This window comes from Culex quinquefasciatus, chromosome 2 (genome assembly GCF_015732765.1).
Source record: "Culex quinquefasciatus strain JHB chromosome 2, VPISU_Cqui_1.0_pri_paternal, whole genome shotgun sequence".
Taxonomy (NCBI): Eukaryota; Metazoa; Arthropoda; class Insecta; order Diptera; family Culicidae; genus Culex; species Culex quinquefasciatus.
The window spans coordinates 115787069-115810881 of record NC_051862.1 but is presented as its reverse complement, the minus strand read 5'-3'; the positions used below and the strand labels follow the sequence as shown (position 1 = coordinate 115810881).

Below are 23813 nucleotides of genomic sequence, written 5' to 3'. Positions count from 1 at the left end.
CGTTGAGCTTTCGCTGGATTTGTCTACGGAGTAAGAGGTGTCAAATCGAGTGTCAAGGAAAGTTGCGGGAAAAGGTACCGTATAACAGAGATGCCAGATAACTTTGTTTTGCCAAGTCTGAGCAAGAATTGTTAAAAGTCTGTACAGTATGTCTGTAAACATTGCGTAAAGTACTTTGGATGTTAAACCACAGTGTCTGTGGTTAAACGTCGACATTGGAGCACGAATAAAAACGTTTTTTAAGCTCATCATAGAGTTATCTACGTGCGCATGTATTGCGTGTACGTACACGAAAAAAAGTGAGGGTAAATTTTGTACCAGCCAGCAAAACAAATGGTGTGCTAGTGTGTGTGAGATCGGGCTTAGATAACTCTATAGAGTTATCTAAGCCCGATCTCACGCACACTAGCACGCCATTTGTTTTGCTGGAGGGTACAAAATTTAACCTCAATCTTTTTGTGTACGTACACGCAATACATGCGCACGTAGATAACTCTATAGAGTTATCTAAGCCCGAGCTCACGCACACTAGCACCCCATTTGTTTTGCTGGCGGGTACAAAATTTAACCTCAATCTTTTTCGTGTACGTATACGCAATACATGTGCACGTAGATAGCTCTATGAGGAAACTTATGGTACGTTCGTTTGAACAGCCAGTGCGGCACTGAGTTTTGGTTCAAACGAATGGTACGTTCGTTTGATGGCTAGTTCCACACTGAGTGCCGCACTCAGAGCTGTCAAAGTGTTTCTTTGAAGAAACTCGCGCTAGTTCCGCACGAGTTTCGCCGCCATCTTGGAACTGAAACTCTAGTGCCGCACTCGATATTTTTTCAGTTTCATGCGAGTTCCAAGCACACTGACAGATGACGTTCGATTGAACCGAAACTGACACCGACGAGTGCGGCACTCAGTGCCGCACTGGCTGTTCAAACGAACGTACCAGAACATTCTTTTTCAGTGTGCATGGAACTCGCATGAAACTGAAAAAATATCGAGTGCGGCACTAGAGTTTCAGTTCCAAGATGGCGGCGAAACTCGTGCGGAACTAGCGCGAGTTTCTTCCGTTTCTTCAAACAAACACTTTGACAGCTCTGAGTGCTGCACTCAGTGCGGAACTAGCCCTCAAACGAACGTACCATTATGGTACGTTCGTTTGAACAGCCGTCGGTGCCAGTTTTGGTTCAATCGAACGTCATTAAATTTTGTCAGTGTGCGTGGAACTCGCATGAAACTGAAAAAAATATCGAGTGCGGCACTGGAGTTTCAGTTCCAAGATGGCAGCGAAACTCGTGCGGAACTAGCGCGAGTTTCTTCCGTTTCTTCAAACAAACACTTTGACAGCTCTGAGTGCCATCAAACAAACGTACCTTAACCTACAGTAACCTTGAGAAACTGCAGTTCCGTCAGACTATTTGTTACAGTGGCTTGCAGTGCCACCTTTGCGATTACAGCGCCTTGTTTTTCAGTGACACATTCGGCCATTCATGTTTCATCGGTGCGGCAGCATTTTTTCTTGTGAAAATTTTTAGATTAAAGTTAATTGAACAATTAGGTGCTATTGGCCGGAAAGTTGACCCACCCGAAGAAGGGACCGTTCTCCTTCCTCCCGTAACAAGGTAGGTTGGTCTGGTTGCGTATTTTTTATCCCATTTTTTTATGTTTACTTAAGGTGCATGACCGGATTGATAAAGAAAAAAAAAATGCAAAAAAAAAAACTTCGTCAGATTTTCATTTTTTCTGTAACTGGCCACCGGAAGCCGAACAAGTGAGTGGACATGGTCAGCAGGGATGGTGCAATAACACCGAACTATTGATTACCCGGTGCGGTTCGCGTTAATAGGATTTGTAATGCGGGCCACGTAAACTTCTAGAATGGTAGAAAGAAGGGGAGAGAGTGGGAGAAAGAATTACTTTTATTGATTTCATCAGTTCATAATCTGTGGCTGGTCGAGAGTTACACGTTTTGACTGGGTTTTTCCTCTCTTTTTTGTTCCAGATGAAGGATAAAACCATGCTGATGTTTACGCTGTTGGCAGCATTTATGGCCACATCCACCCTCGTATGTGGCACGGAGGAACCGGAACCGGAGGTTGTCCAGGACAGCGGCGATCTGTCCTACAAAAGCCCGTACGCTGATCCGGCCAAGTTCTACTTTGCGGATCACTTTGATGACAAAGACCAGTTTGCCGATCGGTGGATCAAGTCCCAGGCGAAGAAGGACGACACGGCGGAAGAAATCGCCAAATACGACGGAGAGTGGGACGTGGAACTGCCCAAGCGAACGCTCCTCGCCAACGATTTTGGTCTGGTGCTGAAATCGAAGGCAAAACATGCTGCTATCGCTTCCCGGCTCAGCAAACCGTTTGTGTTCTCCGATAGGACTCTGGTGGTGCAGTACGAGGTCAACCTGCAAGACGGCCAGGAATGCGGCGGCTCGTACATCAAGCTATTGTCTTCAGGAAAGGAAACGACAGATCTCAAACAGGTAAGCGTAAGGCCAACTAATAGCCAGAGACGCATCGAGCTCTACAGGCTCAATAAAAACTCCTTACCTGCTCTGTATGGTAGAACAGAGCTAAGCTCTGTATGCAGCGAACAGAGCCAGCTCTGTATGGGGAAAAATAATATTGATTTGCATATATCTCAAAAACGATAAGTTTTAGAAAGTTGACATGTTCTAGAAAGTTGCTGGTACCAAAAGGTTCTATATTATTGTCTCAGACGTCATTACAATTTGGTTGATTTTAGTTGTGCAAAACAAGAAAAACTATTTATTTTCTAAGATACAAGGTATAGAATATTTTTGTTTTCGACAAAGTTGCTCAACTACCAAAACTGAACAACTCTCTCGAAGACACCAAATCTCTATCTTCAATAGATACCGAAATAAAAAATAAAAACTATTTTTATAATAAATACTGCTTGCGACAAACACAAAGCGACCGCGTCGTAGGCACAGGTAATATGAGGCATGTTTGGTAGAGATCGTCTGAAGTGAAAACTAGTATAGCAGAGTGTTCATAGAGAGTTTTTATGTTAAATGCTCTCGTCTGGATGGTTGAAAGAAATTTCAGATAAAATTATACAAATTTATAAAATTATATTCTTTTTATTGTACTGGTAAGTAATTAAGATTAGAAACAACAAAATTATTGCACAGCTATTTTTATGTTTGTCTTGACAAAACAAATGTTTAACAAAATTACAAGTTTTGTACAACAAATTAAGATAAAAAACAATTTCAAATACGCAGGTTAAATAAATAAAAACTAAATCTTCTAACAATTATTTTAATTTTATAAAAAGAAAATCAGTTAACTTAAGTTTAAACTTATAAAGATTTCAGGAAACTTTTCTATTTTATTTAATTCAACAGAAAAAACTATATTTTTCAAGCAAGATAACCATTAGAAAGTTTAAGCTCTTAATAATCTCTATGATTTTTTTACATTTTGTCACCTTTTTTAAATAAAATAAGAAAATGAAATTAAATAGCAAAAACCATTTTTTCTTTATTTCTCAGGCCAGGAAATCAGTGAAGAGTTTCAAGCTCTAAATGCTCTCTATGGAAATTTGCCATTTTATTACCTGTATTCTAAATATTTTTTTATTTTTCAAACAAAGGAAAGCAGTGAAGAGTTTTTAGCTCTAAATGCTCTCCATGGAAATTTAGTAAAAACATAATCGACAATAAAATATATTATCGATTTATTTTGTCCAACTTAAATTTAATTACATTATTCAACTCAATTGATGTTAAAATCTTGAAGTGAGAAAAATTATTTGAAAAATAAAAAAAAATTTAGAATACAGGTAATAAAATGGCAAACTTCCATAGAGAGCATTTAGAGCTAAAAACTCTTCACTGCTTTCCTTTGTTTGAAAAATAAAAAAATATTTAGAATACAGGTAATAAAATGGCAAATTTCCATAGAGGAGCAGTTCTCTAGGATTTCGGTCATTCGATTTTTTTTGTATTTTTTAATCCGACTGAAACTTTTTTGGTGCCTTCGGTATGCCCAAAGAAGCCATTTTGCATCATTAGTTTGTCCATATAATTTTCCATACAAATTCGGCAGCTGTCCATACAAAAATGATGTATGAAAATTCAAAAATCTGTATCTTTTGAAGGAATTTTTGATCGATTTGGTGTCTTCGGCAAAGTTGTAGGTATGGATACGGACTACACTGGAAAAATAATACACGGTAAAAAAATTTGGTGATTTTTTATTTAACTTTTATCACTAAAACTTGATTTACAAAAACACTATTTTTAATTTTTTTTTTTTGATATGTTTTAGAAGGCATAAAATGCCAACTTTTCAGAAATTTCCAGGTTGTGCAAAATCACTGACCGAGTTATGAATTTTTAATCAATACTGATTTTTCAAAAATCGAAATTTTGGTCGTAAAATTTTCAACTTCATTTTTCGATGTAAAATCAAATTTGCAATCAAAAAGTACTTTACTGAAATTTTGATAAAGTGCACTGTTTTCAAGTTATAGCCATATTTAAGTGACTTTTTGAAAATAGTCGCAGTTTTCATTTTTAAATTAGTGCACATGTTTGCCCAGTTTTGAAAAAATATTTTTGAAAAGCTGAGAAAATTCTCTATATTTTGCTTATTTGGACTTTGTTGATACGACCTTTAGTTGCTGAGATATTGCAATGCAAAGGTTTAAAAACAGGAAAATTGATGTTTTCTAAGTTTCACCCAAACAACCCACCATTTTCTATCGTCAATATGTCAGCAACTAATGGTCCGATTTTCAATGTTAATATATGAAACATTTGTGAAATTTTCCGATCTCTTCGAAAAAATATTTTTGAATTTTCAAATCAAGACTAACATTTCACAAAGGCCAAACATTCAATATTACGCCCTTTTAAAATGTTTGTCTTGATTTGAAAATTCCAAAATATTTTTTCGAAAAGATCGGAAAATTTCACAATTGTTTCATATATTAACATTGAAAATCGGACCATTAGTTGCTGAGATATTGACGATAGAAAATGGTGGGTTGTTTGGGTGAAACTTAGAAAACATCAATTTTCCTGTTTTTAAACCTTTGCATTGCAATATCTCAGCAACTAAAGGTCGTATCAACATAGTCCGAATAAGCAAAATATAGAGAATTTTCTCAGCTTTTCAAAAATATTTTTTCAAAACTGGGCAAACATGTGCACTAATTTAAAAATGAAAACTGCGACTATTTTCAAAAAGTCACTTAAATATGGCTATAACTTGAAAACGGTGCACTTTATCAAAATTTTAGTAAAGTACTTTTGATTGCAAATTTGATTTTACATCGAAAAATGAAGTTGAAAATTTTACGACCAAAATTTCGATTTTTTGAAAATCAGTATTGATTAAAAATTCATAACTCGGTCAGTGATTTTTGCACAACCTGGAAATTTCTGAAAAGTTGGCATTTTATGTCTTCTAAAACATATCAAAAATAAAAAAATAAAAATAGTGTTTTTGTAAATCAAGTTTTAGTGATAAAAGTTAAATAAAAAATCACCAAATTTTTTTACCGTGTATTATTTTTTCCAGTGTAGTCCGTATCCATACCTACAACTTTGCCGAAGACACCAAATCGATCAAAAAATTCCTTCAAAAGATACAGATTTTTGAATTTTCATACATCATTTTTGTATGGACAGGTGCCGAATTTGTATGGAAAATTATATGGACAAACTAATGATGCAAAATGGCTTCTTTGGGCATACCGAAGGCACCAAAAAAGTTTCAGCCGGATTAAAAAATACAAAAATTAAAATTGAAGAAAAAAGACCGATTTCGTAGAGAATTGCTCAGAGAGAGCATTTAAAGCTAAAAACTCTTCACTGCTTTCCTTTGTTTGAAAAATAAAAAAATATTTAGAATACAGGTAATAAAATGGCAAATTTCCATAGAGAGCATTTAGAGCTTGAAACTCTTCACTGATTTCCTGGCTTGAGAAATAAAGAAAAAATGGTTTTTGCTATTTAATTTCATTTTCTTATTTTATTTAAAAAAGGTGACAAAATGTAAAAAAAATCATAGAGATTATTAAGAGCTTAAACTTTCTAATGGTTATCTTGCTTGAAAAATATAGTTTTTTCTGTTGAATAAAATAAAATAGAAAAGTTTCCTGAAATCTTTATAAGGTTAAACTTATGTTAACTGATTTTTTTTTTATAAAATTAAAATAATTGTTAGAAGATTTAGTTTTTATTTATTTAACCTGCGTATTTGAAATTGTTTTTTATCTTAATTTGTTGTACAAAACTTGTAATTTTGTTAAACATTTGTTTTGTCAAGACAAACATAAAAATAGCTGTGCAATAATTTTGTTGTTTCTAATCTTAATTACTTACCAGTACAATAAAAGAATATAATTTTATAAATTTGTATAATTTTATCTGAAATTTCTTTCAACCATCCAGACGAGAGCATTTAACATAAAAACTCTCTATGAACACTCTGCTATACTAGTTTTCACTTCAGACGATCTCTACCAAACATGCCTCATATTACCTGTGCCTACGACGCGGTCGCTTTGTGTTTGTCGCAAGCAGTATTTATTATAAAAATAGTTTTTTTTTTTATTTCGGTATCTATTGAAGATAGAGATTTGGTGTCTTCGAGAGAGTTGTTCAGTTTTGGTAGTTGAGCAACTTTGTCGAAAACAAAAATATTCTATACCTTGTATCTTAGAAAATAAATAGTTTTTTCTTGTTTTGCACAACTAAAATCAACCAAATTGTAATGACGTCTGAGACAATAATATAGAACCTTTTGGTACCAGCAACTTTCTAGAACATGTCAACTTTCTAAAACTTATCGTTTTTGAGATATATGCAAATCAATATTATTTTTCCCCATACAGAGCTGGCTCTGTTCGCTGCATACAGAGCTTAGCTCTGTTCTACCATACAGAGCAGGTAAGGAGTTTTTATTGAGCCTGTAGAGCTCGATGCGTCTCTGCTAATAGCTAGGGCTAAGCGGACAGAGAATCGGGTAATAATGAAACAAAACGTGCGTTTCCAAACAACAACGTTAGGGCTCAACCATAAACCACGTAGCTTTATTTCGATTGTTCTTTATTTCCCATTTCCAGTTCCGTGACATATCTCCTTACACGATCATGTTCGGACCCGACAAGTGCGGAAACGACGTAAAGTTGCACTTTATTTTCCGCCACGTTAATCCAATCAACGGCACTATCACTGAGAAACATTGCCGCAAAGCAAAGTAAGTAATAGTTCAGACTTGGGCATGTGATGTAGGTATATTACGCAGTGTGGCGTTACAGAATTAGAATTATGCAATATTACATGATATGGTTTTTGTGTGTTTTTCAATCATTTCAGAGACCGCCTTGACGATGCCTTCAAAGACAAACAGCCCCACCTTTACCAGTTGGTCCTACGCCCTGACAACACTTACTTGATCCGTTTCGATCACAAGATCATCAATGAAGGGTCGTTGTTTACCGAGTTTACGCCGCCTGTTAATCCTCCGAAGGAAATTGATGACCCTGAGGATGCAAAGCCAACCAACTGGGACGAAAGGGAGAAAATTCCGGACCCCGACGCAAAGAAGCCCGACGACTGGAACGAAAACGAGCCACCGCAAATCCCGGACCCGAGCGCTTCTAAGCCGGAAGGATGGCTCGATGACGTGGAGGAGATGATTCCGGACCCGAATGCGGAGAAGCCAGCCGACTGGGATGTCGAAATGGACGGCGAGTGGGAGGCACCGTTGATTGCTAACCCCGTGTGTGAGAAGGCGGTCGGTTGTGGCCTGTGGAAGGCTCCGATGATCTCGAACCCCAGCTACAAAGGCAAATGGCGCGCACCGTTGATTGACAACCCCAACTATCAGGGCAAGTGGGCACCCAGGAAAATTCCGAATCCAGACTTTTTCGAAGATACCAACCCATTCAAAATGACCACAATTGTAAGTAGACATTGTGACGGGAGTGAACAACATTACAATTGCCTTTTTTGCAGGCTGCAATTGGTATTGAGCTGTGGTCAATGTCTAGTGATATATTGTTCGACAACCTGATCATTACCGACGACGAAGATGCCGCGCGGGACTGGGCTGCCCAGACGTTTGACTTAAAGCGAAAGCTTATTGATCGTGAGGCGGTAAGTACTTTGTTTCTTGAAGTTATGAAAACTCAATCCGGTATCGACGACAAAAACATATGACCATTTGTTGACTAAAGTTGGTGCACAGATCGAGATTCCATGATGTGATTTGCTCTAGTTCCCCTTGACCCCAGTGATCCCCGATGACCAGTTCCGGAGTGGTCCGGTTGGGCCGAAGGACATCTGCATGAGCATGATCATAGATCACAGCTTTTAATTTTAGAAAATTTGATGATATCAAATTGAAGAGTTTCCTTTAAAGTTAATGGTAAAGAGTTAAATTTAAGGCCTCAAGGAGCCATTGCACTACCGCAAACAAACAAACAAACTCGCACTTTTTCGTGTTTTATAGTTTGCCAAACTCGCAAACAAGGCAAAATGTTTACGTTTATGGTTATGTAAAGTAAAAGTTCAAGGTCTACGTTGAGTTAAACCGTCATTGGTAAAACATTCAAAAGCCATCGTTATTCCACAGCCTGCGAATGTTGTCCAACCGAACTAAATTTATTTGATATTAATCTTATTTAAAACTATTTCATTGACTTAATACACCGGACACAGATTTTTTTTTGAATTTCAATTTCAACCTTCCCGACACAATGACGACGACCACAACTTTTCAAACCAGTACAACCAAATACCTATATTTTAATTGCATTGTTATCCTTAACCCCGCAAAGAAAACATTGTGGGACCGAGCGATGAAGTACATGGGATACAAGCCTGGATACTGGGCTGCGTATTTCGTGTACTGTTCCATTCCCGTGATCGCATATGTTTGGTTCTTGCTCAGACGTCGAAACGAACCAAACGAACCGGAGGAAGAGCTGGAGGTTGAACATTTGTCATGTGTGCCCCACCCCCTTCGTTGTTACTGCAAAGCTTTTCCCTTGTAGTATTGCTAGTTTCATATAAGTATTTCCCTTTGATTTCTTCTCCGTATAGGAAACGTTTGTTTCACGCGTCCTGAAGTTCGCCAACGAGAACCCGTGGATGTGGGCCGTTCTCGTAGTAGTTGTAGGATTACCGCTCGCAATAGTAATCTATCTCGCTTGCTCCAAGGTATTTATGCGCTAGAAGACATCAGTAGAACAAAACCTGTCGTAGTGTTTGTGGCACGCTAATCGTTTATTTTTCTAACCCGACGCACAGAGCACACCGCCAACCGCTGCCCGTACAAAGAAAACCGATGAGTTTGTGCCCGACGATGACCAGGATCAGCAGGAATCTTCCCGGACGAAATCGAATCTCAACTCGCCGAGTGGCGAACAGGAAGGAGGAGCTCAAGCGGAAACCGTGGACGGTGGAGATGATGAAGAAGAGGGGGATGAAGAGGACGAAGAAAACGAACCAGAGGACGAGGAACCCGACACCGTCATTGAGGGAAAGGAAGCGGATGAGCTTCTGCAGGACGAACCCAAAGAACCCGAGGGTGGCGTGAAAAAGCGAAAGCCTAGAAGGGAGTAGTAGAAGAACCGTTTGCCGCCAGCCGGGCAGCTTCAACTCAACTTATTTTCATCTCCAGCTTCAGCAAAGAGTATTGCATTTCCTTTTGTTACTATCCTGCAAAAAAAAAAAAAAAACAAAAATAACACTAGAAAACCAACTACTAGCCGGTGCAGTTATAGGTTTTTATGGATCAGTCAAATAGCGTTTAGTTTTATCAATAATTTATAAAAGAAAGGAGTTAGAAATCTTAAGTAAATGCCGAACAAAAAATATCGTCAGTAGTTTTGCATATGTGTGTGTGAACATTTGAATTAAAAAAAAATGAAACACAATAGATTAAAATAAACGACTGATTGTATGAATCAACATCAAAGGAGCATTGTCAACAACAACATATTCGCCAATAAAGCCGGTACAATAAAGAAAATTCCGAAAATTATCATTGTTTTTTCACGAAAGAAATTTTGGATTGTACGGTTCACAAAAAAAAAATTAAAATGAGTGTTCAGTCACTGACTGTGAACTTTTCAACTTGGTTCTCGAAATTTGCAAATTATTCCAGCTGTCAAAACCCTTAAGTATCGAGAAATTAAAAGTGAGAGTGTGTGCGTGCAACATGGAGTTGAATAGAGTTATCTACGTGCGCATGTATTGCGTGTACGTACACGAAAAAAAGTGAGGTTAAATTTTGTACCAGCCAGCAAAACAAATGGTGTGCTAGTGTGTGTGAGATCGGGCTTAGATAGCTCTATTGAATATAAGTACCATAGAGTTATCTAAGCCTGATCTCACGCACACTAGCACGCCATTTGTTTTGCTGGAGGGTACAAAATTTAACCTCAATCTTTTTCGTGTACGTACACGCAATACATGCGCACGTAGATAACTCTATGGAAAACTTTACAGTAACTGGACAGAAAATTAAACATCACAGACAAAAAAATGTAAATCTCTCTATTATTTCCATCAATCAGGAATGTAACAGCAGATTTGAGTTGGAAGTGTTCGGAACGTCCACCGAAAAGAGATGGCGCTACAATCGAAGCAAACTTCATATTGACGTTTTAGCAGCGCGCCTAAATATTGCTGCCTTTGTTTTGATATACGGTTTCTTCATCCAGATTCGGACCCCGTGTTCGGATTTGAACGATAACGTGAAATTCACACACATGAACTGTCACTTTTTAAGGCTAGTATGCAGATCGGAAGGAAAGGGGTCTAGAAACAGCTTTACGAATAGCAGAACAAAGGAGAAGGGGGGCCACCTGGGGAAAAAAACGGGAAAAACTCGGGAATTCGACTGACAAACCGGGAAAATATATTGAGTTTAGTTTAAATTCGACAAATTCCTCTTAAATGACTTCAACGTATACTTTTCTCTATTAGAATATGATTCTAGTTATTCTAAATTAAGAATTCGGGAAAATAATGTTTGAATTTGTGTAATAGATTCAAGCTACTAGGTTTTGGTTGTTTTTTTCTTTTTTTTCTGTTGAGTATTCCATGATATATTTCTTTGGCGAGGAGGGAGAAGCAACTACGATTACCACTATACCACCGGACCCGGTTTAAAAAACAAATGTTTGATAAGCTGCAATTTTTCCGATCAAGTTCGCGGTTGAATAGAAAATTTACTCAGCGCTATGATTTTCGAAGTCTTATTTCAATAAGTATTGAATTCCTTAAGCGCAATAAACAATTGATAAATTTTTATTTTATTATGTATTTCAATATCAACTTGAGGGTGCACAGCAGCCAAGAAAATTGTTATCTTTAAATTCCAAAATTGTCAAACTTACGGATTTCCCTGGGCATGAGTAGAGATCTCAACGCCGTTAGCAATGTTGGCTTAAAAATAAAATTCATTGAATAATATCACCCTCCCCCCAGCCAACATTTTTGCCATGCGTCGCGGGCCTCTAACACTGTGTCTAGGTAACACCTAGCTAGGAGCGATCAGTGGACAAACACAAGAGGTGATCCCAGGGTCGATTACCCAGTCACGAAATATTCTAGCAGAGCTAATTCTGTCAGAATCCTGCTAGAACGGTGGAACATTTCTGCTAGAATGCTCTAAGAATATCCAGCTCTCTAAGAATTCTGCTAGAATCTTGCTAGAACGTCGTGACTGGGTAGGCGTTCATGAAGCAAATTAGTCGTCTCCCACCCCTTTTAAATTGAAAAATGAACTCTGAAACCAGCGTCTTCTCACAACAACAGAAACCGAGGCCTCTTCTAGGCATTGTAGGGTCTAAATTACTGTTTTCCATACAACTTTGAAATCAATGATTTGATTATTTAGGATAATTTATTTCAACTTTAAAATATTTTTCTGTTTGTTATCTCCACATAACGGTGAGTTTTCAAAAAGCCGTAAGAGCCACTGTGACCTCTGACATTAGGTTTCGTTTTTCTCGAAAATTAAACAAAATTTAATTTATTTTTAGTTTGGTGCACATGAAGAACGTGTAGATGAACAATCTCGAGCATTTTTGATATTGGTTTTTCGTAAGTAGGTCGAATACCGATGCAAAAAGGACTTTGTTTACCAATAGCTCTTACGGCAGTATTGCAGGTTTAAAAAATACTTTCTGTTGTTCCCTAAGCCTTTTGCTTGTTCAACAGACAATTTGGAAATGTTAGGTGTTAAGCGGAATTAAGCTAGACCATTATTTTTACCTTGAGCTTCTTAAATGCTCTTTTAGAGAAGATTTGTAGGGTTTATCAATGAATTATTTCTTCCTAGTGGGTCCTTCGTTCCTTAGAAATTAGAAGAAAAAAGATACTGCCGCCACCTGCCGACATCTACTGACGAAGAAGCGACGGCAGATGCGGGGTCGTCCTGTTAAAAGCTAAGTATTAAAAACAATAGTAAGGTAATCGTATTACAGGCCTGCATACTATGGTCATGTTGAATACGATTAACTACAACACTAAACACTAGGGTGGGTACGGATTTTGAAAAGTTCTCAGATCAAGTTCTGGTGTGGTTCCCCTTGTAGGGCATACCCAAAGGGACTCTCACACCAAATTTCAGCTCATTTGGTTGAAAACTGGCTTGTCTCAAGCGGGTTCAAGTTTACATGGAAATTACTATGGGACATTTTGAATTTCCGTTCATTCGCTCCTACAGGCCTGGGGAAAACATGTAGAAACTTCTAGGATGGCCAGAAATGAGCGGAATCGTCTGAAGAACAACTTTCCCTAAGATACCAGGTCGATTCGTCCAACCCCCATCGAGCTCAACGGCAATACATCCGGGGTTTTCGGAACCAACCGTTTTCCCCAGAAAAGCATCAAATTTTCCTTAGCATGCTATGAATGCTTGATGAACACCGCGACGCCACATGTCAACAGCTACCAACAGTCTCCTAGCGAAGCGAAGCGAATTTGAAAGCTTTCTTAAGAAATAAAAATATTGTCAGTCGTACATTGTAATTTGTTTTGTTGGCTGGTACAAATTTTAACCTCACTTTTTTTCGTGTACGTACACACAATATATGCGAACGTAGATAACTCTAGGGGGATGCTAAAGGCCGCCATCTTGGGTGATTGAGATTGATAACGCGCGCAAACTGCGCACAGTGAAAACAAAAATATTTCTTTTTTATTGATGATTCAATTTTTGTTATAAGAATTACTGTAGTAAAAGTAAAATTACACAGTAGTTAAGGTAAACGTTTCATGTGATAAAAGTACAACTTTAAATGAGGTCATCGGCCCGATGTGTGCTTAAGAATCCCAACTTTAGTAGTTTATTTTGCAAATAAATTGATAAAAATCACCTAAAACATACAGTAACTTTTAAACGTACATTGCGGTTAAATTTTACATAAAAACAATGATTACTTTATTTCCATTGTATGCCTGCAGTTTTTGCACTTTTTTTTTTTTGCAGTGTGCAGTTGCTTTGTTTTAAGCGTTTTAAGAGGCAGTATTTGTAAATTCTGCTCGGTTTGTTCTAGAGGTCGTATCGAGGTGCTCCGATTTGGATGAAACTTTCAGCGTTTGTTTGTCTATACATGAGATGAACTCATGCCAAATATGAGCCCTCTACGACAAAGGGAAGTGGGGTAAAACGGGCTTCGAAGTTTGAGTTCCAATAAACCTAAAAAATCTTAAAATTGCTCGCATTTCCGTAAAACTTCATCAATTTCAACTTTCGTAGATGCATTTGAAAGGTCTTTTGAAGCACTTAAAAATGTGCCATAGACATCCAGGATAGGTTTGACTTTTTCTCATAGCTTTTGCAAATTACTGTTAAAAATTGATGTTTTTAAAACCTTAATATCTTTTTGCAACAGCTTTCAATACTCATACTTCCATAGGTCAAAAGATAGGTAATTACATGGACTATAAACCTACGGTAATGACTTTTTGCCCAATTGCAGTTTTTCTCATAGTTTTCCGATTTTTCTGCAACAACATTTTACAACGTTAGTTTTTGCCCTGTAGGCCTCCATAGCGGCACTTTTTGGTCTCAATTTTGTCATATTTGGAATCCTCAGAAAATTTTACGTTAGTTAGAAGTATTGGAGTTGTAAATTTGAAAAAAAAAATTAAAAAAAAAACATTAAATAAAACATTTTTGAAAAAAGAAATTGAATTTACGACTTTACGCAGTAGACCTCGCCGCTTTAATGCTTGTGGGTCTGATTAGATTAGATTAGATTGGAAATCGAACCCAGCGAATAACCTAGTTTCTGATTTGTCGGGTTAAGAACAGTTTTCGTTTCACAATATATTAATGAATAGAAAAAAATTAGAAGTTTTCATTGATCAAAAATCTTTTATTTAAATTTTGACTACAAATATGCTGTGTATACAATTCGATTAAAACGCCTAGTAATGCCGATTCTTGTTAGTCATCTGATAAACTAAAATAAGAAATGCAGCTTATTATGTAGAGTGGTATAAAGCCAACTTTACCTGACTTTACCTGTCATTTTTATCATCGTTGTTATGAGATCTACCACCGGTGTCTTTATCAGTTTGAATCAGTGTCTAAAATTAAAGAGAGAAAAATAGTTGCAAATATGAATTTTTAACACTGTATGACGATAAATGTGGACGATTTAAGGGATGCGACGAAACTGGTTTATATATTATTCGAGTTGCAATTTACAAGTTGAAACATTTGATACTTTCAGTAAAAAGTTCAATACCACCTTAGTTCCGTTACTTCTCGTTCTACACGAAAAAAAAGAGTTCCCAAAATCGTGAACAAGCGTTCATGAAAATGGGAACTTCGAACAAAGTGTTCAAATTTCATGGTACGTTTTTCAAAATCGTACCATGGAATTTGAACACTTTGTTCGAGGTTCCCATTTTCATGAACGCTTGTTCACGATTTTGGGAACTCTTTTTTCTCCGTGTACTCACGTTGTCCATATCTCTACTCCGGTTGAGGTTGGTTTTAATTTTCTTGAGTTTGTTCAAATAATTAACACTGGCTCTGACTCCGTCCAGCTGTGAACCGAACGATGACCCTCCTCCACTCGGCCCTGCCACAACTGGGGATGTCGCCGCCGCCGATGACGGAACGTAGTCATGGTCAGCGCTGGCACTCGATGGAAAGAACACATTCGTCCAAAAGTTGACGTCATTTCTCAGATCCTTTGAGGCGGAGGGGTTGCTTTTACTGTCCAGGTTCAGGACTCCGATCCAGTTTTTTGATGAGCTGGGGACGCTAGACACGCTGCAATGTGCCCCATCCAGATCCACCGGTGGACTGTTTCCCCAATCAAGGGGTGTGTGGCCGATGTTTGGTTGGTTTAGGTATCGTTTGTCCCAGTCGCGATCACGTTTGCGGTTCCGTGCAGCCGACGTCAAGTCGTAATCCTGGCCACTTTGGATCATTTGCATGTCAGGGCTGTTGGCATCTTCCGGTATGGTTGGATTCTCTTCCGGGTTACGACAGGTGACTATCGTTGCTTTGGCAATATTTGCCACTGATGGCGTTATTCCGATGCTAGCGTTTTCCATCAGTTGAAGGTCATTAAACACACGATCGAAACAGTCTAGCGAAGTCTTCAGGGATTTTGGTAAAACAAAATAATACAATTAAAAAAAAAATACAAACATAAGCTTTCTGTGAAGATTTGATCCGACTCAGTAGATAGTTTTCCCGTGTTTTTTTTTGTAATATTGACAAACACAAAAGATAAAAATGTAACTTCTACTGAGTAGATCTTTGTCTCCAAAAAAATATGTCAAAAATACCTGTATGTTTTGTAACCCATTGCTAATTACAGAACGTGTTGAAGATGCTAAAAAAAAACAAAACAAAAATGAAATGAATTAAAAAAAAATAACAAAATAAAAACAAGCTAAGCTTTGAATAAATTGTTCGTCCTTGATTCGTTCGGGTCATTTAGTTAACATTTTTGTGCTAATCTAGCTTCATTAATATCTTCTTATCGATTATGCTGACCTAATTGTTAAAAAGAAGGTTCAACATTTACTAGGTTTAGCTTACCATTATTGGACACAACGGATTCGGGGTTGCTAACGGTCAGTGGCGTTGCATTTAACCTTGGGGGCTCCAGTAAACTCTCGAGCACGCTAGCCGATATTATCGGTTGTCGTAGAGATGGCCGACCTGCGTAGTAGATGTTGTTGCGTTTAACGAAGGATTTCAAAGTTCATGATTCGACTCTTACTGGTTTGATTGTTGAGCAAAACACCACTTTCAGCCATGGTTGGATTCGCCGCCGGGGAGTCGTCAAACAGTGTCAACAGCATCAATTCCTCGTCCAGCGCTATATGATCGTTGGAAGGGCGTTCCGACGTCGTTGTTCCGGACGATCTGCCGTTGCCATTGCTCGTCTGTGACACTTTTGAAGGCATTCGCTGTGTCATGGAAAGCTCGGCATACTCGACATCGTTTTCCCCCGACAGGACCTCTTCTGTTTCTATTTCGTTTTCGTCGATTGAGCTAGTGTCGTCGAAAAGTACCTGTGTTTCGGCGGCAGTGCGCCTTCTAGGGTTCCCGTTGAGTTCCGTGTGCTCCGACGTAAAATCGTCATCCTTCAAAAGTGGAGAAATACAGTACAATAGAGCCCTCAAATTACAAGTCAGCTACTACTTACGGATTCGATGCTAGATGTGCTATTGTTGGACTGTAAATTTGGCGATGAATAAGAAATTGACAAGTTGCTGTTTTTGAAACGTTCGTTGGTACCAGAACTGGCTCCTACTGCAACCTTCGATCCCGATTCACTGCTGACGGTCGGAGATGGTTGAACGTTCACGTGGCTTACATACGAGTTCATGTTAAAGGATGACAAAAGTGCACTGAAATCATCTGTTGGTGGTTGACAGTCGTTGTTATTGTTGAGATTAGTGACTGTGCTATTACCACCTGTAGCATTGCTGGTTTTTTGCTTGACAGCATCGCCCAGCATTACTGTATTCTTTGCAGTGCTGCTGGAACCAATCTGCACCGTTGATTTAATGTCCGGCTTGCGACTGCTGTAGCTAGTTGAAGCATCCGACACACTGCGGGATTTACGTGCTTGAACTTCCCTACCAACGGACGACGACGACGTCGTTGCGGCCGCAGCTTCCGTGAGGCGCTCTATGCGTTCGTTCAGCACCTTAATCTCGGCCAGCTGAAGCGTTTGAGTTCGTAGAAGGTTGTTAATGTACCACTGCTGATCGCGACTCTTCTGGAAAAACGTGGACGGACGAACTTGGTAGCGCAGCTCCAATGAATCGTGCGCGTTCAGATATCCTTCGTCGGCCAGCAAGTCCAACCGAAAGAACCGATTATAGCCCCAGCACTCGCCAACCTCAAAGTCGGATACGAACTCTCGTTGAATTATTTTCGCTGGGTTTTGATGAATCATTTGAACGCGATATTCGTATCTAAATTTGCGTGAAAATAGAAGAAATAACTTTAAGGCAAACCACACTAAACATATGCAAACTTGCTAACTTGCTAGTTTCTGGGTAGCCTACAGTCAGCTCCAAAAACACGCTGAGGTACTCCTTCCGCACGGCACCGTTCCCTCCCGGGTACACTTTAAGCCGCCAGCATAGTCCATTCACGTACAGCGGGCTAGAGTAGACTGGTTCGGCTTTCTTCTGCAGCTTTGTAAAATTCTGCATGATAAATACGCCTGTTTCGTAGGCTGGCACAATTTCACTGGACAAGAAGGAGTAAAGGAATTATTCACATGTTCACAATTTTAAGATTCTAGTTGATCGCTACAAGTCTAGCTCAAAATACCTAACAAAATCCGCTGGCACTGTTGTTGTAGTTACATAGCTGGCAATAGGTTTGGTGCGAACTTGGTTGATCATGTTCAGTAGATCAGCCGATTTCATTATAAGTTGTGATCTGGAACAGAATTTTGATTAAAAAATAAACAATTCAGTGAAAAAGTTCTCAAGACTCACTTTGAACACGTGCTTAGCTGGTGCTCAATTTCGTGGAGTAGCTGTTCGAGCTGTTCAGTCTCTTGATTGAGGGAATTTTTCTGGCGCATTAGGGTGAGCAGTTTACCTTTGAGCTGGGAGTCAAGCCGGCCAACCATCAGGTTTACCGCAGTCCTAATTTCGCAGACGCGTTCGTCCTTTGCGTTGCGCACCGTTTCCACGTTTTGCTCGACATTTTGCACTAAGCTAATCAGTTCCAGTAATCGAGACTTGAGTTGCTGCTGCTCCTCTTTAACCTGAGCTAAGTGGGTTTCGTAAACCAAATCTAGAAAAGGGGTTTAACACAAACATGTAACGACCGATCCAGCTAAATAAAATGCTTTCACCTTACCAAGCTGTTTGAAAGTGTGACCCGAATGCTTCCAAAGGGCGCACGAAGCACAAATACATTGTTTACAAGGCTTACAAAAAACACTAAGTTTTTCCTTGTGCGTTGCGCATTGATCCCGCCGACCGGAACTGGAAACTTTTATGTTTTGACAAATCTGCAAAAACATTTTTTTTTTAAATGAGGACGTACGTTATGAAACTAGTTTGCACAATCATGATTTTTCAGCATGAGTCGTACCTACATTTATCCAACGAGGCTCGAGTTTTGCAACAAATTGTATAGAAGATTCTAAGCGATTCTTAAAATCCCTTTTGAATTAGATTTTTTGGTAAACGTTTGTTTTCCTGCTTTAGTTCGGTGACCGTTTGTTTGGGTAATTCAAAAATCAAAAAAGGGCCGAGAGCACTATTAGTTTTGGGGGGGGCATTTCGTCATTAAATTTTCCTTCTGAGCTATTCTCTACGAAATCGGTCTTTTTCTTAAATTTTAATTTTTGTATTTTTTTATCCGACTGAAAATTTTTTGGTGCCCAAAGGTATGCCCAAAGAAGCCATTTTGCATCATATTGCATCATATTGCATGTATTGCAATTAAAAAGTGAAAAACTGCGACTATTTTCAAAAAAGTCACCAAAAAATGGATTTAACTTGAAAACGGTGCACTTTATCAAAATTTCACTGAAGTAATTTTTGATTGCAAATTTGATTTTACATCGAAAAATGAAGTTGAACAATTTTTGCGACCAATTTTTCGATTTTTTGAAAAATCAGTATTGATTCAAAAATTCATAAACTCGGTCAAAGATTTTTTGCACAACCTGGAAATTTCTGAAAAGTTGGCATTTGATGTCCTCTAAAACATATCAAAAATAAAAAAAAATAAAAATAGTGTTTTTTTTGCAAATCAAGTTTTAGTGACAAAAAGTTAAATAAAAAATCACCAATTTTTTTTACCGTGTATCATTTTTTTAGTGTAGTCCATATTCATACCTACAGCTTTGCCGAAGACACCAAATCGATCAAAAAATTCCTTCAGAAGATACAGATTTTTGAATTTTCATGCATCATTTTTGTATGGCCAGCTGCCAAATTTGTATGGACAAACTAATGATGCAAAATGGCTTCTTTGGGCATACCGAAGGCACCAAAAAAGTTTCAGTCGGATTAAAAAATACAAAAAAAAAAAAAATCAAAATCAGAGAGAACTGCTCTCCTAATGAAATGTTCCTCGATTTGACTCAAATGTAAGTCAAGAAAAATTGAAAAGGTTTTAAAATTATGTTTGTATTTTTTCATGGAAAATATTTTTTTTAATCGGGCGTTAAATTTTACACAAAAGTCCCTATGACACCAAACTTTCAAACCAATCACCATTTTTTTCTTTGCATAAACAGTAGAAGAAACAAAACAGACAATACAATTTGAAAATGAGGATTCACTAACCTGCTGAAGGTTTTCAATGTGCGATGCCACTTCTTCGTACCACCGGCAGTTTACCAGATCGGAGACGTGCAGTGTGGCACGGCAGTAGGGACATGAGTTGGGGCGCTCGTTTAGCCATCGCGATATGCACTGAAAGCAGCACAGTTTGGAACAACTAGGACAAAGGTGCGCATCTTTGAGTTTTTCCATGCAAATGAAGCATCTGAAGACATCGTTGATGGTCTACAAATTAATAAAAAAAATAATAATAATGTAATCATGTAACAATGAAATTACTGTTGATGTTCAAAAGGCATTACCTCTGGCAGTTGTTCTCCGGTGGACGGGACATTGGAACCACCACCTCCTGGCGATCCTGGATTCATACGTTTCGCCATTGTAGGGGGGTAATTAAAGTTTCCACCACTTTAGCTTTGAATGATTGTTCTGTCACAAAGCGATTATTCTCGCATAGCTAACTAAGATTAAAAGAAGCTCGCAGATCATCTCTCCAAGCTAACTAATGTAATCGCTTTACGAACAAAGAAAAACTGAGCACAAAAGCTTAAAATTATATTCCTTAGAACTGCTAGCGTCTAAGCACAGTTAGTTTTGCAGTGTCAATGTTTAATTTGAATATGGGTGTAACAATGCGAAGGGGCAAAACCTAAATTTGCGTTTGACATGCGCCGTTCATGTCTTTCCGAGTTTAATGCTTTCCTTTTAGATTCTTTTTGTTTCAAATTATAATATTTTTAGGAACTTCTAAAAAGAGGTGTCGAACACAGAAAATAAAACAACAGTATTGGTTGATAAAATTGTAATAATTAAGAATTAATTATTAATCTCATTTTTGTTTGCTTTGCGTATAAACTCGACTAGCGCTCTTTGCAGCGATTTTGTGATGAGTCTAACTTTGCAGACTTTCACAATTCACCTATCGAGAAATTAAAAGTGAGAGTGTGTGCAACATGGAGTTAAACTTTCTGTGCAGTTGCTGTGAAGGTTCCCATGGCACTTCGAAAAGTTTAACTCCATGTTGCACGCACACACTCTCACTTTTAATTTCTCGATAGAGTTATCTACGTGCGCATGTATTGCGTATACGTACACGAAAAAGACTGAGGTTAAATTTTGTACCGGCCAGCAAAACAAATGGTGCGCTAGTGTGTGTGAGGTCGGGCTTAGATAACTCTATCCCAAAGCTGGTGAATTGGACACGATGATTTTTGGTGTAATAAGCGACGCTTTTGGCGTTGAAACAATTATAATACTTGATAAAGTTTCTATCGTTCAGTAATGGGAATGAAGTTTAAATACAATTATGCAATTAGAAGAATCCATCAAAACAAATAAAATCGAAAATAAAAAAAAAAGTAGCTTTAGCGGTTACATACATGTAGAAAATCACAAAATTTGATATTACAGAAAATTCACTAAATTCACTTAAAAGATGATTCTCAATCTTTCCTGAAAGTTTCATGGAGATATTTCGTGACTGGACCAAGGACTGGACTGAGTAAGAGACGATTTAAGTTCACCATTTTGCCATGCGCAAAGCGAGCTGTCAAACTTTGTGATTGTTTTTCTCTGAACACCAAGTTGATTTACGGGTGCCACGATATTTCGAGATGGGATGGACCAAATTGACTGAAATTTGGGGTGAAGACTCTCAAGACATATTCCGTGTGCATGAAAAAGCCTGATTTTTAAATTTCGCATTTTTAAAAATTGCAAAAATCAAAAGCTGACGATTTTTTTTATATAAAAACACGATTTTTTTTTTATAAAAAAAACATAAAATTATTTTTATCTTTTTTTCAAATTAAGTTTTTGAAAATCGGCATTCGTCATGCACACAGGACCGGTTTAACGAGTCTTCACCAAAATATTGAGCCGATTTGGTCAAAGCAGTGTTGAGATATCGTGGCACCCGATGCTAACTTAAAAAATAGCTACACAGGAAAAAAATAATGGTAATATTCATCAGGAAATGGTGACAGATTTTGTGTCGAAAAAAATGTGTAATATTACATCAGGAATTGATGAATATTCATCAAAAATTCATCAGGTTCACATTTTTACACATTTTTAATATAATATTACTGAAAAAAGAGGTAATACTCAACCTACCAAATTTTCAACCTTCAAAAATTCAACTTTTTTTTGCTGTGTATATATCGGCAATGGTATATCTAAGTGTCTTCATATTTATTTTGTTAATAGATGAAAAAAATATGTACATTTTAATACTCTGCAAAAAGATTTAAAAAAAGTTTAAATGTGTGCTCATACCAACCTCTGACATTTTTGACGATATACATGTATGTAACCCCTTAAATGGAAGTGAGCAAGTTATTTTGTTTATTACACCGATTCTTAGCGAAGCTACACCAAAATGCCGCTTTTTTCAATTTTCAATGTGATTTTTCATATGGAAGATTTCAATTTTATTATAATTTAATAATTTCAATGTTCTTTAAATGCGTTTTCTTACCTCAAAAGCCAAAGATATTGACCAAATATGGTCTGCAAGCCATTGAATGGGAGAGGAGTTTTTTTCATAAATCTGCTCCTTTCCTTGTCCCGTCACGCAAAGAAATGGCTGGCAAAAACACAAATTTTACAAATTCGTTCTGTTTAAGGAGCAAAAGATTAATTTTTAATTTGGTATAATGTGTAGAAGAGCAAAAGTTAAAAAAAAAATCAAACTGCCAAAACTGTAGCGATTGTTGTAGTGTGCCTTTTAAAAAGTCCAGGGGAAGCACAGGTACTATATGGTTCATTACACATGATGTTTCTTTATAGGAACATCAATTATCTTCTAAATATATAATAAAATCTTTTATTTTGCCACTATAGCCAAAACGCTGAAAAAACTTGTTTAAAGAAGCCGAAGAATCGGTCATTAGGCCTCGGACAAATATTGTTTTTATAATGAAAAACTGCAAATGTGAATCAAGTGGATATTCAAGCAAAATTGTGCACTAATTTCTGGAAACTTTAGAAAGTTTTTGAAATAGAATAATATATATGAAGGCTTTTGCGTTGGATGTTCCCTAGGGTAACAATAAAAAATCGTCATCAGGGATATCCCCTGATTTGATTCCTTAGGCAAAAAAGTAACTGTGGAAATTTTGAGCGAAATCGGTTAACGTTTAAGGGTCGCCTTTTATCGTTGAAGTTGATGAAAAAAATCTTTTCATACAAACCCGTCTTCTTTAAATCGTTAATAACTCGTAAGCAGGGGCGCCGACTCTGTGGGGGCACGGTACTTTTTGCCCCCCCTAAAATTTGGCTGGGGGGGCAGCCCATACATTGTGCCCCCCCAGAAATTTTGGAAGAAAAATATTCTTATATCAAATATAAAAAAAGGAAATAATTAAAAAATAATATCTAAAATTTAAATGGAACATTGTTTGTACACACGGATAGAACTCTTGTAACCGAATCCGTAAAATAGTTCAGAAACATTTGTTGTTTTCGAAATCGCCGAAATTTTTTGAACAAAAACGTTTACAATTTTCTGGATGTAGATGCATTTTTAAATCGACAACGTTTTATCTATACCACTGTGCTCTCTAAGAAAATCAGTATGCTTAGTACAAGAGCACAGAGGCATCGGTGAATGATTTGAGAGATGTCGTCAACACAGATTTTACGGGTTTGCTCATAAGAATTCTATCTGTGCACGTTGTTCCAAAAACAAAACCAATGTACTTTTCCAATAGCACTTCATCTACAATCAAACTTACGCAAACTCTTGCGAAAACAATCATCAAGTTTTCAAACGCAACATTCTGCGATTTGCCATTGTAGATCAGGATTTAGCGAATATAAACTGAAACACTTTTCAAAATAATCATTTGTTGACTGCTTTACATTTACAAAAATGCTGATAAATTCGATAATTTTTTGGGTAATTTTAGAAAGGATTTGAAAAGATTTCAAATACATTTGTTGACCGTTCTATACCAATTTTAGCCGAAAAATACAATTGTTTCAAAAAAAGTAATTTTTTGA

The 23813-nt window shown here is 37.5% G+C and overlaps 2 protein-coding genes across 3 annotated transcripts; one reads left to right on the top strand and one right to left on the bottom strand.

Moving 5' to 3' along the window:
• Window positions 1-1455: 1455 nt before the first annotated feature.
• LOC6041386 (calnexin) lies at window positions 1456-10032 on the top strand. Of its 2 annotated transcripts, none has more exons than XM_001850600.2 (7): window positions 1456-1617; window positions 1998-2486; window positions 7109-7242; window positions 7362-7950; window positions 8004-8144; window positions 9093-9209; window positions 9300-10032. In XM_001850600.2, the coding sequence occupies exons 2-7, from the start codon at window positions 1998-2000 to the stop codon at window positions 9612-9614; spliced, it is 1785 nt and encodes a 594-aa protein (XP_001850652.2). In that variant the 5' UTR covers window positions 1456-1617; the 3' UTR covers window positions 9615-10032. The 2 variants fall into 2 exon arrangements, with proteins under 2 accessions (XP_001850652.2, XP_038110439.1); XM_038254511.1 differs by lacking the exon at window positions 9093-9209 and adding an exon at window positions 8828-8980.
• A 4333-nt stretch (window positions 10033-14365) lies between these two features.
• On the bottom strand, window positions 14366-20428 carry LOC6041388. The gene is made up of 13 exons (XM_038254710.1): window positions 20111-20428; window positions 19812-20033; window positions 18370-18523; window positions 18000-18303; window positions 17830-17940; window positions 17536-17745; window positions 16688-17465; window positions 16259-16625; window positions 16075-16197; window positions 15819-15865; window positions 14979-15626; window positions 14536-14600; window positions 14366-14473 (listed from the first exon to the last, which is right to left on the bottom strand). The coding sequence occupies exons 1-13, from the start codon at window positions 20186-20188 to the stop codon at window positions 14458-14460; spliced, it is 3123 nt and encodes a 1040-aa protein (XP_038110638.1). The 5' UTR covers window positions 20189-20428; the 3' UTR covers window positions 14366-14457.
• Window positions 20429-23813: the final 3385 nt, after the last annotated feature.

Bases quoted from the DNA above. Each gene is read 5' to 3' on its own strand.
- LOC6041386 (XM_038254511.1), top strand. From the start codon at position 1,998: ATGAAGGATAAAACCATGCTGATGTTTACGCTGTTGGCAGCATTTATG. The intron at 2,487-7,108 runs GTAAGCGTAAGG...TCCCATTTCCAG, and splicing joins AAACGACAGATCTCAAACAG to TTCCGTGACATATCTCCTTA. The intron at 8,981-9,299 runs GTTGAACATTTG...CCCGACGCACAG, and splicing joins AACCGGAGGAAGAGCTGGAG to AGCACACCGCCAACCGCTGC.
- LOC6041388 (XM_038254710.1), bottom strand. From the start codon at position 20,188: ATGGCGAAACGTATGAATCCAGGATCGCCAGGAGGTGGTGGTTCCAAT. The intron at 17,746-17,829 runs GTATTTTGAGCT...CTTCTTGTCCAG, and splicing joins GTGCCAGCGGATTTTGTTAG to TGAAATTGTGCCAGCCTACG. The intron at 16,198-16,258 runs GTAAGAGTCGAA...TCTACTACGCAG, and splicing joins TTTGCTCAACAATCAAACCA to GTCGGCCATCTCTACGACAA.